Source organism: Dasypus novemcinctus, chromosome 3 (genome assembly GCF_030445035.2).
Source record: "Dasypus novemcinctus isolate mDasNov1 chromosome 3, mDasNov1.1.hap2, whole genome shotgun sequence".
Lineage (NCBI taxonomy): Eukaryota > Metazoa > Chordata > Mammalia > Cingulata > Dasypodidae > Dasypus > Dasypus novemcinctus.
Window position 1 is genome coordinate 136,063,520 of NC_080675.1, and position 13,381 is coordinate 136,076,900.

Consider the following 13,381-nt stretch of genomic DNA (forward strand, 5'->3'; position numbering starts at 1 on the left):
ATAAATGAATATTATTTAATCAGTAAGTGCTTTTGTTTTTACAATAAACTGTACATAGAATACAGCCTTCTAGGGAAGCGGACTTGGCCCAGTGGTTAGGGCGTCCATCCAGCACATGGGAGGTCCGCAGTTCAAACCCTGGGCCTCCTTGACCCGTGTGAAGCTGGCCCATGCACAGTGCTGATGCACGCAAGGAGTGCCCTGCCACGCAGGGGTGTCCCCCACGTAGGGGAGCTCCACGTGCAAGGAGTGCGCCCAGTAAGGAGAGCCGCCCAGCGCGAAAGAAAGTGCAGCCTGCCCAGGAATGGCGCCGCCCACACGGAGAGCTGACACACAGGATGATACAACGAAAAGAAACACAGACTCCCGTACCGCTGACAACAACAGAAGCGGACAAAGAAGACGACGCAGCAAATAGACACAGAGAACAGACAACCGGGGCGGGGGGTGGGGAGGAACGGGAGATAAATAAATCTTTAAAAAAAAAAAAAAAGAATACAGTCTTCTAAGATTTCTTTTCAAAAAAATGTCTTGGTCAATCTCATAATTTCCAAAGGCATAATGGTTTTTAAAACTGTTCCTCAGTACAGAGAATGCCTGCAGCTGAGACCTAGCAATGAGCCCAAACCATAATCATGCCCCCCATGAAATAAATACTCAGTAATATTTATTGAATGGAGCTGACTTTTTTAAACATATTTTTAAATTGCTTACACTGTACCAGACAGGTATATTTCTAAATTTATGTAAATCTGTAAATATATTTTAATCCTCACAACAACACCTTAAACAGTAATGTTATCCATTTTGCAAAAGACGGAAGTTAAGATTAACTTGCTCGAAGTCAGCCAGTAAGTATTAGAGGCAGGATTTGGCTTGAACCTTGGCTGACTGCCTCCAGAACCTGTGGGATAATTTGAACCATTATATCATGTTGCCGCACTCTTACAGCAAGCTGATGATGGATAAAGCATACAAAATTTCTTTTTAGAAACTTATTTTTCTTATACTATGTATGTATAAAAGACAAAGGAAATAAGGGTAACAATGTTTTCTTTACTCAGATTTTTCTAGGATATACATTTCTTGGTTTAAATTAAAGTTATACTTTTCTGAAAAGGCAACCAAAAAAAGAGAATAAGCCTTAGACTTATTCTGAATTTTTTAATACATAAGAAATGTCCTATGTCAGTGTGAATACAACAAATTTACTTCTAACATTTCAAAGTACATCTCCGAAAAATTTCATGAATCTGCATTACAAGTAAATTTTAAAATTACTCATGAGAAATCTACCAAACAAATTTTTCCTGGAAGTCTATACAAAGCAACAGGAATTTCTACACCCAGATATAATTACTTACCCTGTATTCTAATATCTGCAATGTTACACTTCTGATCACAGACAAAGACATTAAATGCATTTAATTCAGCAGTAACTTTTAAATCAAACACATCATCTTGAGAAATGTTGCTGCATACTGAAATATAATAGTGACCTTGTGATTAACAAAATGTAAAGATGATATAACACACAATATAATCTCAAATTAACAAAAATAAAATCACATTACATACTATGAATAACCAAATAGGACTCCATTAAGTTAACACATAATTTATAAGGATTCTAGATCAACTTTCAAATGCCAATCCAAGAAAAACTACCAAGTCTCCCTCCAAATTAAGAATAAAGGCAACTATTAACAGCCCCTTGAAAGTATAATTTGCTATGGAAATTTTACTATAATTTTTCTTTTAGAAACAAGAAAATTATCTCTATTGGAACTCTATTAGTTCCAAATTTTAATTTTTAACTCTTTTTCATACATATTAGATCAAAGAAGAACAGTTCATGAAAACTGAAATAGTAATGAATATTTATTAATTTGTTATAATGTTATTAACTCAGAACCAGTTTCTCTAGATTGTATCCTGTTTCTCCATGAAGAATCCTAAAATAAATTCTTTGAGGAAAAAAATAAAGGACTGAAATACTTTTAAAAATACACAAAAAATAAATATTTTATCATCTATGTGTATATGTGTATATGGCAAAATTCATATATGGATACCTAGCATATATGTGTGTATATAAGAATCACACTGATATTGGTTTCCTTAACCCATTTTAGTCCAGGTTCTGATAGATAATCTTGGGATACATATTCAGAGATTTATCTTGCCTAAGGAAAAAACACCTTCCTATAATACTGTAAAAGTATAGAAACTAACCGTCTTTACCAATACAATGATAGGTTTTTTTATTCCCTTAAGCTTTAATGTAGCATAATCAAACCATTAAGTCAATTATTTAGCATAACTGGATGATTCTTCTTATTAATATTATTTATAATTTGTGTAAGTTTAACATTGTTTTTATATTTACCCAACTGTGGTGTATAGGCACTGTATGTATCTAACCTATAAAGAAGACATTTCCAAAAATGTTTATGTGACATGTACATTATAGACAAAGAAGGTAAAACTCTTTTTCTCTAGTTTATAGCAAAATTATTGCTCTGTTCCTGGTTAAACAAAAATAAGATCACGGTATCAGATCTAATAGTACTGACACTTTCACACTTTGAAAATGCCATACATATAGATAAAATTCAAACTATTGGTATGAAAATTAAGTTACTAAATATTATTCACAACATACGCTATTAACGAAATATAATTAAAATGATATTTGGCTTAACAAAAATAGGCACATGTCCTATATTCATTCAGCATACGTAATAAATGATTTTTCATAACACAAATCCTAAGCTTGGTAACATTTATCCCACTTGTGAGCAAAATACAGTCTTGGTTAGAAACCAAAGCCAGTCTGCCTCTTAATGAGATCCTTCCTTCTGTGTCCTCCAAAGCACTTAATAAAAGGTGTTGAGTACCAGAGAGGTTTGCTTGACTGATGGAAAAGGGCTTTTGTTACTATGCATGATTGTATTCATATTTAAATTTCTTCCTTCCTCACACTCACTGAAGGCTGTAAAGAGACATCAATGCAAAGTCTACAAAACTTTTATTTTATGTAAAAAGCTAGATGGTAAGCTCAATTGCAAGTAGATGATTACTACTATACAACATTTATTTAAAATCCCTCATTAAATTACCCTATAAACCCATAAGGATAAAATTTGTTTTCTTTTGACTCGAACCTAATCTGTTAGAGCAGCTATAACTTTAAGGTGCTAAATATTTATCTTAGCTTGAAAATACAAGTTATTATATGAAAGTTCAGAAAAAAGTATTAGACGATCATTCAAAAGTTAATACCAGTTTTGACAGCAATACTTCTGGACTCTCCCACAAGTGGTTTCAGCTCAGACTCCTTCTCAGAAGAAGGTTCAGAGGATGGAACAGCAGATGATAAAAAATCCATAAAGGACAGTAAAGCTTCCAAATGAAGTACTAAGTCTAAGGATGAAAATGAAACCTAAGATGATAAACAATTAGAGAGGCAGATTTCAGATATGGTAACATTTTTTATGTTAACCTCAAGACACACAAGCAGCACAAGAACAGTTTAATGAAGGGCCTAAAAAAAAAGATTACTGTCAGCTGTACCACTGGGGAAAATGCACACGCACACACACACACACACCCGGGTCTGAGGGCAAGGCACTTTCCCATAGGTTAAACAAAGGAACCCCATAGAGACAGGAGTAAAGGAGATAGAGATCTTCACCATCTGCATATCAGAGGGAGATGGAGATCTTTACTACCTCTACCTGCATATCAGAGGGAAACTGAGATGGAAACCTTCACTATTTACATATCCTTTAATCCCTACAGATGAAAAGAAAAATCTGCTCCTGCAGCATTCCAAGAAACCATAACTCCCTAACCCACTATCTTCTGGTCACTCTCAGGGAACATTCTCACCTCTAAAGCTTCCTATTGGTTCCTGCACCTCACTCGGACCCTCAACCCCCTCCCACTATCATTCCCCCACCTAAGAATGTACTACATAAATTCAAATTCCCCCCTTCCAGGAGTGGGCTGAAGTCTCTCTTCAGACCCCCACCATGCTGGTGGGGGGATTGAAGTCTATTCTTCAGACCCCCTCCATTGGGAGAACTTCTCAATAAATAAATTATTTGCTTATGGTCAATCAGTCTCCGCGTCCCAGTTAAGAGCCGTCTTTTCTCCAGCACTTACATTAACAGTGTTTATCCTCACCAGACAATAAATCAATGCTCTGCCAACCCCCAAATCTGATCCTAATTCTAATGCCAACTGAACATGATGAGCTTTAACTTAGATATAGGAAGTATTATCAGGCCTTAAACCACATTTCCAATAGTTCAGAGAGAGGCTATATATGGGCCCAAATGGACTACAAGCACTGTCTCCAGTGGGCCATGCTTTAGCCTTGTCCTTAGCCTTATTTTAATCCTAAAGCAAATATATAACTGTTGTTTAATGCTTCCATCAACACTGGTCAAATAACTACAAAGTACTAAGATTAACAAAATTCCCTTAAAAAGTATATTATCACTTTACAACCACTGGAATGGCTACAATCACAAAAATGGAAAATAAATACTGGCAAGTGTGCAGAGAAATTGGAACTCTTGTATATTGCTGGTAGGGATGTAAAATAGTGCAGCTGCTGTGAAAAACAATTTGTCAGTTCCTCAGGAAGTTAAACATAGAATTAACATAAGACCCAGAAAATCAACTCTTAAGTATATACTCCAAAGAGTTGAAAACAGGGACCCGGATATTTGCACACCAATGTTCATAGCAACATTATTCATAATGGCCAAGATGTGGAAATAACCTAAGTGTCCATCGACGAATGAACAAAATGTAGTATACACACTACAATAGAATATTATTTCAGCTAAAAAAGAAATGAAGTTCTGATACATGCTATAACATGGATGGACCCTGAAGGTACCATGCTAAATGAAATAAGCCAGATGCAAATAGACAAATATTGTGTGATTCCACTTATATGAAATACCTAAATAAGCAAATTCATGGAGATACAAAGTAGATTATAGGCCCCAGGGACTGGGGAGAGGCAGGTGGGGAGTCAATGCTTAATGGGTACAGAGTTTCTGTTATGGATGATAAAAATGTTTTGATAATGGATATGGTTATGGTAACACAACACTGTAAATGTAATTAATGCCATTGAATGGTACTCTTCAAAATGGTTAGAATGGAAAATTTTATGTTTCATATATATATTTATTTATATTTTATATATATGTACATAATTTTTAAAAATTGTATTATTTGTGTACTCAGCAAATAATCATTACTACACCTCTAGAAAACACATAATCATTTAAGAAATCAATGATTTAAGAACTTTTTTAAAAACTCTACATCCATTTAAAGTATCTACAAAATTTCATCTATTATTATTGCCACTCTCATTCTAATTATAGATCTCAAAATCTCACAACTGGAGATAGTTGTGAAGCTAGATTTAATCATTATACAACTCAGCCTTATAGCATATTATAAAAGATTTACCTTCACTCTCTGTTTGGTATTTTCATGAATGGTTTTAAATTCTGGTCCATCAATGTCTGCCTACAAAGAGTAAAGGATTAAACTATTGGTTTGCAAACACTAAAAATTCACTCACTGAAAATATACATACTTTTACTTTTCAAAGTAAGCTATTAAAGCACTATAAACATAGCAGTTTAAAAGGGGGGTGTAGGGGAACCCTCAAAAAGCTGACGCATAAGCATTTCTCACATTCTATAAAAGCAAAAACTTAAATTCTTATCCTTTTGAGGAAGAAATGCTAAAGGAAGGAGAAAACGTTAATATATCTAGATTACAACGAACTCTGCTTCAGATTAACACGGAACTTTGTATTACTATTGTTTATTCAACAACATAGAGTAACTCACAAGGTTAATGAAAGTATCCAGGATTGTCAGATGCTTACTAGCTCCCCATAAACAACCAGTTTTAGAATGAAAAATTTTAGGGAAGAAAATTAAGTATTAAATGGGGGGTGTGAAATACATAATTCCATGTACTCAAATGATAAAGAATCCTAGAAATGAAACGAGGTACCTTTGTCAATAACATTTTCAGAAGGGGTTCATCAGTTATGTTAGAAGAGTTAATAATGTGAAGAGGTTGTCCTTTAGAGTCTAAAAGAGAAAAAGAGTTGATTCATCAAGTCTCAAACATTTCAAACATGCTTTTAAAACCAAACCAGTTCCACAAATTTAAGCGCTTATCAAAACTTGTAGAATTATACATTAAAAAGTGTGGATTTTACTGTCTATAAATAGTAACATGATAAAACTAACTTTGAAAAAAGAAACTACATAAAAACAAAAAAATACTAGCACCAGTCTACTACAACTATTATACTAATGGTATTATTCATTTGATCAAACCACAATACATCCATTAACAAAGCTATAAAACACATAAACTAGAGATTATTCTCATTGTAAGTTTCTTTGGCCAAATATGCCCCATAGAGTTTCTATAAACTCTAAACACCCATAGCAACTTTTAAAGGTGGCTTGATAGAATTTAGAAAGTGAATTTAAAAGATCAAGGAAACCTACTAAACAATGACTTAGTAATTATTTTAGGAGAAGCGAGGAAACAAGAGGATGTCAACTTTTTCCCTATGTATATTTGTGTACTGTTTTTTTTTTAATAAGTTTATATTCCTGTAATTAAAAACAGGTAAAAAATACTCATGATATTTAAAAATAAGTTAAAAAACAAACAAACATTAAGTTATGCTTCTTAGTAAATTAACATAACTTTTGAAAGAGGTACTTGAGCTTTGTACCTCAGAATTGTAACTGAGCTCTGTCCATTCTCAGGGCACAGTTATAATGAAATGTTTCTTTTTATAAGAACTGAAGTGTTATGTACAGATACTGAAGACATATGCTTCATTTTTTTAATATATATTCTACTTTATGCTAAATATAGATGTATAGTGTATACAAATTATATATAATTTAGCATATAATTTATAGGCTAAATAATTAAATAAAATAACAAATTTTTAAAATATCAAATTCCTTTTTATCATTGTAATAAACTTAACCTAACTAAATAATTATGACAGTAATACACATGCTTAATACTTACACAGTAGAAATCTGCCTATTACAAGAATAATTTATTCAGACTATACCTCACACACTTACCAGTGAAATCAAAGCATTGCATACTAATTTTTTTTAGATAAGCTGTAGAAGTCATGTCATTGCTTTTAACTCTAACTTCCATTCCAAGCTGCAACACATTTAGTTCATGTAAAGGCCTTCCTACTTTTTCTGCTTTTTTCATCAAAGTAATCACAACCTAGAAAAAAGGTACCAGTATTTTCACAATTTCCCTAATACACAATGAAAAAGTCAATATTTTAATAACTATACAGAATGAAATAACCAAAAATTCATACAATGTAAACATGCTTACTTCCATTTGTGCCTACAAATCCAGCCTAGTATTATTTACCTTGGAAGTCTCATTTATTTGTTCATACTTCTGAAGCATTACCAAAATATTCTTATGGTTGGTTTCAAAAGGTAAAGTTCAAGAAAAAAAGTCAATCTGGCCTAACTCCCAGAACTCCTAGTCTGATGGATGGCCTTTCATCTCCAGGTCTATGAGACCAACAGCCAATTTTAATACTGCTCCTAAGACAAAGTTTCCGAGCCCCGGTACTACAGACACTTTGGGCTGATAATTCTTTGTAGTGGGGCAGAGGGATGCCTTATGTATTGTAGGATGTTTAGCAGCATTCCTGGCCTCTACCTTCTAGTTGCCAGTGGCACCTTCCCCAAGTTATGACCAAAAAAAAAAAAAAAAAAAGTCTCCAGACTGCTAAATATACCCCTGGAGGGCAAAGGTGCTCCCACTCCATACCATCACTTTCCTAAGGAAAGGGAACTGCCATCATACGTTACAAGTGATATTAAAAAGGACATAAAGGGTTTTCTATGTACTAAAGTCCATTTTCAAATAGTGATTCATTCATCAATGTTTTAATTATCATAGCTTAAACTTCAGTAACTGATATTAACTAGAAAGACAGTCAAGGTTTAACATGAAAGATTTAGTGTTAAAGCAGGTATTTCAGATTTTTTAGAAGTAGAACCCATGTGTTCAAAAATTTATAATTTTTAACTCAGAGAAAAGCATAACCTTTATAAAACTACTTAATGAAAAAGGAATTTTGGAGGAAGGTCTTACAAGTCCCTGTATCACATATTCAAACATTTATACCTATTCTTCTTTCTACTCTACTCCAGTCCATTTCCTTTTCCTTGGAATATATCTTATTCTTCTTTAAAAACTCTATATATATTGGAAACGGTTATGGCTCAAGCAGTTGTGCTCTCATTTACCACATAGGAGGTCCAGGGTTCAATGCCCAAGGCCTCCTGGTGAAGGCAAGCTGGCCTACTCAGCGAGCTGGTCCATACAGAGTGCCAGCCCATGCAGGAGTGCAACCCTGTGCGGGAATGCCGCCCCGTGTGGGAGTGACCCCTGAGCAAGAGTGCCGCCCTGCACAGGAGTGCCAGCCGACGCAAAGAGCTGGCGCAGCAAGATGACACAGTGAGAAATATAGAGGACAGGAAATAAGAGACATAGCAGAAAAGGGAGCTGAGGTGGCACAAGAGAATGATCGCCTCTCTTCCACTCTGGAAGGTACCAGGATCAGTTCCCAGAGCTGCCTAATGAGAATACAAGCAGGCACAGAAGAACACAGAGCGAATGGACACAGAGAGCAGACAACAGGGGGGTAGGAGAAGAGAGTAATAAATAAATAAATCTTAAAAAAAAAAAAATCAAACTCTATATCCTTAACATCTAGCAAAATGAATATTTGTTGACTGTGTGAATAAAGAAGAAAAATACATTTAACCTTTCCTCAAGAATCTGCAGATGGAAAGCATGTAATGATTACATATAACATTTTTCAAAAATATAGACATACTTTGTTTTTCTATTCTATTAAGAGTTTCTAAACTTTACAAAGGAATTCTTTGTAACTGCTTTCTTTTCCTTCCTTCCCTATATGAAATCTAAGTCAAAAATAACTCTTCTTTAGGAAACCCTCAAATTTTAAAATAGCACCCCCACATATAAACAGCCTATGTAAAATATTCTTTAACTATGTCAATAGCCCACAAGTTTATTTTAGTAGACATGAATAATTATAAATATCCATTGTTTATTCATCTCACTTCACAAAAACAGAAGAAAGCTACACACCTCCTTGATTTCAAAAGTTAGCAGTAGATTAATGATATCTACAGATCGAATTTCTTCCACTCCAGCTGTTAAAGTATCTTGTGACGAACATACATTTTGTTGTGCTGTAGAGATTTCACGTTGCTCTTTGATGTCACCTAAAGATGTTTAAAAGAAACTCATTCACTCCTAATCACACATTTCTTCCTGGAACATTTATTGAGGAAGGCACTGAAAATCCTCAGATCAGAAAGACATAACTCTAGTCCTTAGAAAGCTCACAGTTTAGTAAAAGACCACATACACATTGAGAAAAAGAAAGCAGGTGCCAATAAATTAGACTTCATTAAAATGAACAAATTCTATTCATCAAAATACTGAGTTTCTGTTTGGAAAGTGAAAAGGTTTTGGTAACAGAGAGAGGTGATTGGTAGCACAACATTGCCAATGTAATTAATACCAAAAAACTGTATATTTGAAAGTGGTCAAAATGGCAATTTTAATGCTGTATATATGTTATGGCAATAAATTTTTGTATTAAAAATGAATAAAAAGGCAAGTCACAGGCAGAAAGAAGATATTTCTACACATATATCAACACATATACATATAACACGTATAACCAGCAAAAAGCTTATAACCAGAATGCATAAACAACTCCTATGGATCAAAAAGAAAGAAGACAAAAAGGTGTGAATAGTCATGTCACAAAAGAAGTTATCCAAATGGCCAATAAACATATGAAAAGGTCATATATTACTAATTCAACTTCATTAGTAACCAGAGAACAAATGAAAACTACAGTAAAAGACTATCACATAGCCACCAAAATGGCTAAATTTTAAAAGAATGGCAATACCAAATACCGGAGAGAATGTAAAGCAACGGGAGCTTTCATACATTGCCAATGGGAGAGAGCTCACTGCTAAACAGAGCCTAACTGTATGACCCAATAATTTCACTCCTAGATATATACCCAGAAGAAAAGATTGCATAAGTTCATCCAAAGACCATAGCCACTTTACTAAACAAGAACTGGAAACTACCTAAATGTCCATAAAGGGTAAAATGGCTAAACAAATTTTGATTAATTCATATAACTGAATACTGCATAGAATAAAATGAACAATCTAGTGCTAAATAACAATAAGTAGATGAATCTCACAAATAAAATGCTGAAAAAAAGAAGCCAAACACCAAGGCATATGTTCTGTATGATTCCATTTACATGAAATTTCAGGAAAGGTAAAATTAATCTACTATAGTAAATGACAAGGTAAATGCTAATTATCTCTGGGTAACATTGGGGGTGAGAGGAGATAGAGTTGGTAATGACTGGTCAAGTGGCATTAGGGAGACTTCTGGGGTACTGGAAGTGTTCTATTTTAATCATGGTGATTAAACGTGTGTATCCATATGTAAAAATTCATTAAATTGTACACTTACATTTGTGTACTTTATGTATTAACATCCAGTAAACGTTTTTATAAAATAAAACAATACAGTGAGATGCAATTTTTCACTTAGCATATTGACAAAAACAAAAAATCTGATTATATATCATGTTAGAAAAGGTATATAAAATCAAGCTCATGGGATTGTAAAATTAGTAGAAAGTCTATGGAGGGTGATTGACAAGACTAGTCAAAATTTTAAATGAATATAATCTTTAAGTCAGCAGTCCTGGTATTTATCCTACAGATATACAAGGATATCCAATGCAACATGATGCATGAAAAAGAAAGTTTGGAAATTGTTCAATAATAGAGATTTGCTTAAAAAATTATGATACATTGATAGAATTTAATGCTAGACAGTGACAAAAAAAAAATGAGACAGATCTATACATACAAATAGGGAATGAACCTCCAACTACATCTGTTAGTTAAAAAAAAGTGCAAAACTGTGTGCGTGATACTACCATAAAGATGATATATATGTGTATGTACATATATGTATATACAAATGTATAAATACAGCTTAAAAAATAAGTCCAGTAGTTACTGTCTTATTTAAAAGGGCCATTGTAACTGATAATTTAAATTATCTTAGCATTTTTATTGCAATACAATTTTTTAGTACCTGTAGGGGAGTGATAAATTATCAATCATTTCAATTCTTTCAGATATTTTACTACAAAGCCTTACTAAAATCAGATCAAGTATGTCACTAGAGCCTATGCAAATGACTCTATTCTACACAAGTAAATTCAATGATTTCAGGAATCCACCACTTCTTTATAACCTCCTCCCAAATCATGCAACTGAGAAAGAAAGTCTGAAACTATAGCCAACTGTTTTGCTTAACAAAAAGGAGTCAATCTTCTCCAAATACCGTTTCATTCAATATCATCTTGCTTACTTTCTTGGTAATATAAATCACAATTGCTATATACCCTTTTGATTGTTTGTCTCCCCCACTAAATTGTAAAGTAAATAGACACAAGTCTTTTACATTACCTTCTCTCACACTCTTACCTGTCTCTTGTATTCCTGGTTTTCCTTTAAGTAAGTCTTCAGTACCTTCACCAAGATTTTCTGCTAGTATTCTAAATAAAAGATTAAGATCTTCTTGATTAAGACTAACCTGTGAAATATTATGTTAAAAGAAGAGATAAATATATTTCATTTTAAAATGAAAAAACTTAAATACAGAAAAATAATTTCTAGTAACAGAATATGAAGGACCAAATAATCCTAACACTGGCAGAAATGTTCTAGAATCACTGCCTACTCAAATTATTCATTACCTGTTTCATGTTAAAATTTTTATTTTCAAACATAAGAAAATGTTTTGTAAAAGAGCAATGTGATTTATGAGCCAATATCAGTTCCATCAACTTAACTTATATTATTCTTACTGAAAATTAATTATGATTAAAAAAATAAACTGACAAATTCAAAATATGTACAAATTCTATTTTTTAAACAACAACACTTCCAGTGCAATAAAAAAGCTATCTTTAATATAAAAGACAGGCATTTTCCTTAATGCCATAATTACCTTGGGAGTACTTAGGTATCCATGAAATTGTGTGTGCGTATAATTTATAGAATGAGTTGCAATATACTAAGAAACAACTTACATACAGATCTCTGGTAATATGCACTTAGAGCAAACTTAAAAGTGAAGTCATATTTAATTGAAGATTAAATTATACTTAAATTCATCTTGTTAAATTTTTCTTACAACACCACCCAATAAAACATTCTACATTTCATTTGGATTTATACTGAAAAAGTCTTCAGAGCCCAAAATTTCAATAACAGAGTTTTTCCACACAAATACTTACATTCATTGAATCAAGATGCCCTTTTATTTCCATGACAGGTACCTTGTGGTACCAAGATGCAGCTAGATTCCGATTTACAAAAAAGTCCAAGTTAATTGGGTGCAATAACTGAATATCAGGATGGGAGATGCCTGGCTGGATCACTGTCCTAGTGAAAAGTATAATTGATATAAATGCATAAAAATAGGGAAAAATCCAATATACCACAAATCACAAAGTCAAAAGTTGCTGCTTTGAAATACTAATTTAAAACTGTGTTGTTTGAGTGGCTTCAGAATTGAGTCCATAATTAAATGAATCTATAATCCACTAGCAGGAACAGACTGAAAAATGTGATATATAATAGGTCATTAAGAAAATATTTTGAACAGTATGTAAGTAAAAAATTGAATAAATTTTAAAGAGAAGCTCATGTTGTTCAAGATATGGGGGAAATAATCAAATACAGTTGTTCAAGGACAGATATGTATATGGGTATAGAGATTTAAAAAAGAAAAACAGTATGGTGAACTATTAGCATTTTCTACAACGTTTCATAAATCTCCAGTATTATTTTCTTGATTTGCCTTATAATCATTATTTTCTTTGTTCCGGTTAATTTAACATCCTGAAATGGCCTAAACTCTTATTTTAAAATGAATTGAACACAAGATGATCTCATGTGTCACTGGGTATGAACATTGAGTATACATCATCACTTATACAATATTCCTGCAAAACTGCATAAGCTGAATCAAATCATGGGGAAGCAGAAAAAGCAAATTGAGAGTATAAGACCAACACACAAAATCAGTTGTTTTTATACACCAGGAATGAACAATCCAAAAAGGAAGTCAAGAAAACAATTCCATTTACAAGCAGCAT

General features: G+C 33.1%; 1 protein-coding gene across 3 annotated transcripts in view; it reads right to left on the reverse strand.

The window, feature by feature from the left end:
* Window positions 1-13,381, reverse strand: part of VPS13C (vacuolar protein sorting 13 homolog C) — a 228,122-nt gene that overhangs the window by 97,216 nt on the left and 117,525 nt on the right. For all 3 annotated transcript variants that reach the window (XR_011648437.1, XM_058294293.2, XM_058294292.2), the window contains 8 exons: window positions 12,518-12,665; window positions 11,703-11,811; window positions 9,247-9,383; window positions 7,170-7,326; window positions 6,061-6,140; window positions 5,503-5,562; window positions 3,286-3,445; window positions 1,365-1,481 (listed from right to left, as the gene is read on the reverse strand). Coding sequence is in view for 2 of the 3 variants with exons in the window: in XM_058294293.2 (XP_058150276.2) it covers window positions 1,365-1,481; window positions 3,286-3,445; window positions 5,503-5,562; window positions 6,061-6,140; window positions 7,170-7,326; window positions 9,247-9,383; window positions 11,703-11,811; window positions 12,518-12,665 (968 nt within the window). In the remaining variant the exon portion in view is untranslated. The remainder of the gene's footprint in view (window positions 1-1,364; window positions 1,482-3,285; window positions 3,446-5,502; window positions 5,563-6,060; window positions 6,141-7,169; window positions 7,327-9,246; window positions 9,384-11,702; window positions 11,812-12,517; window positions 12,666-13,381) is intronic.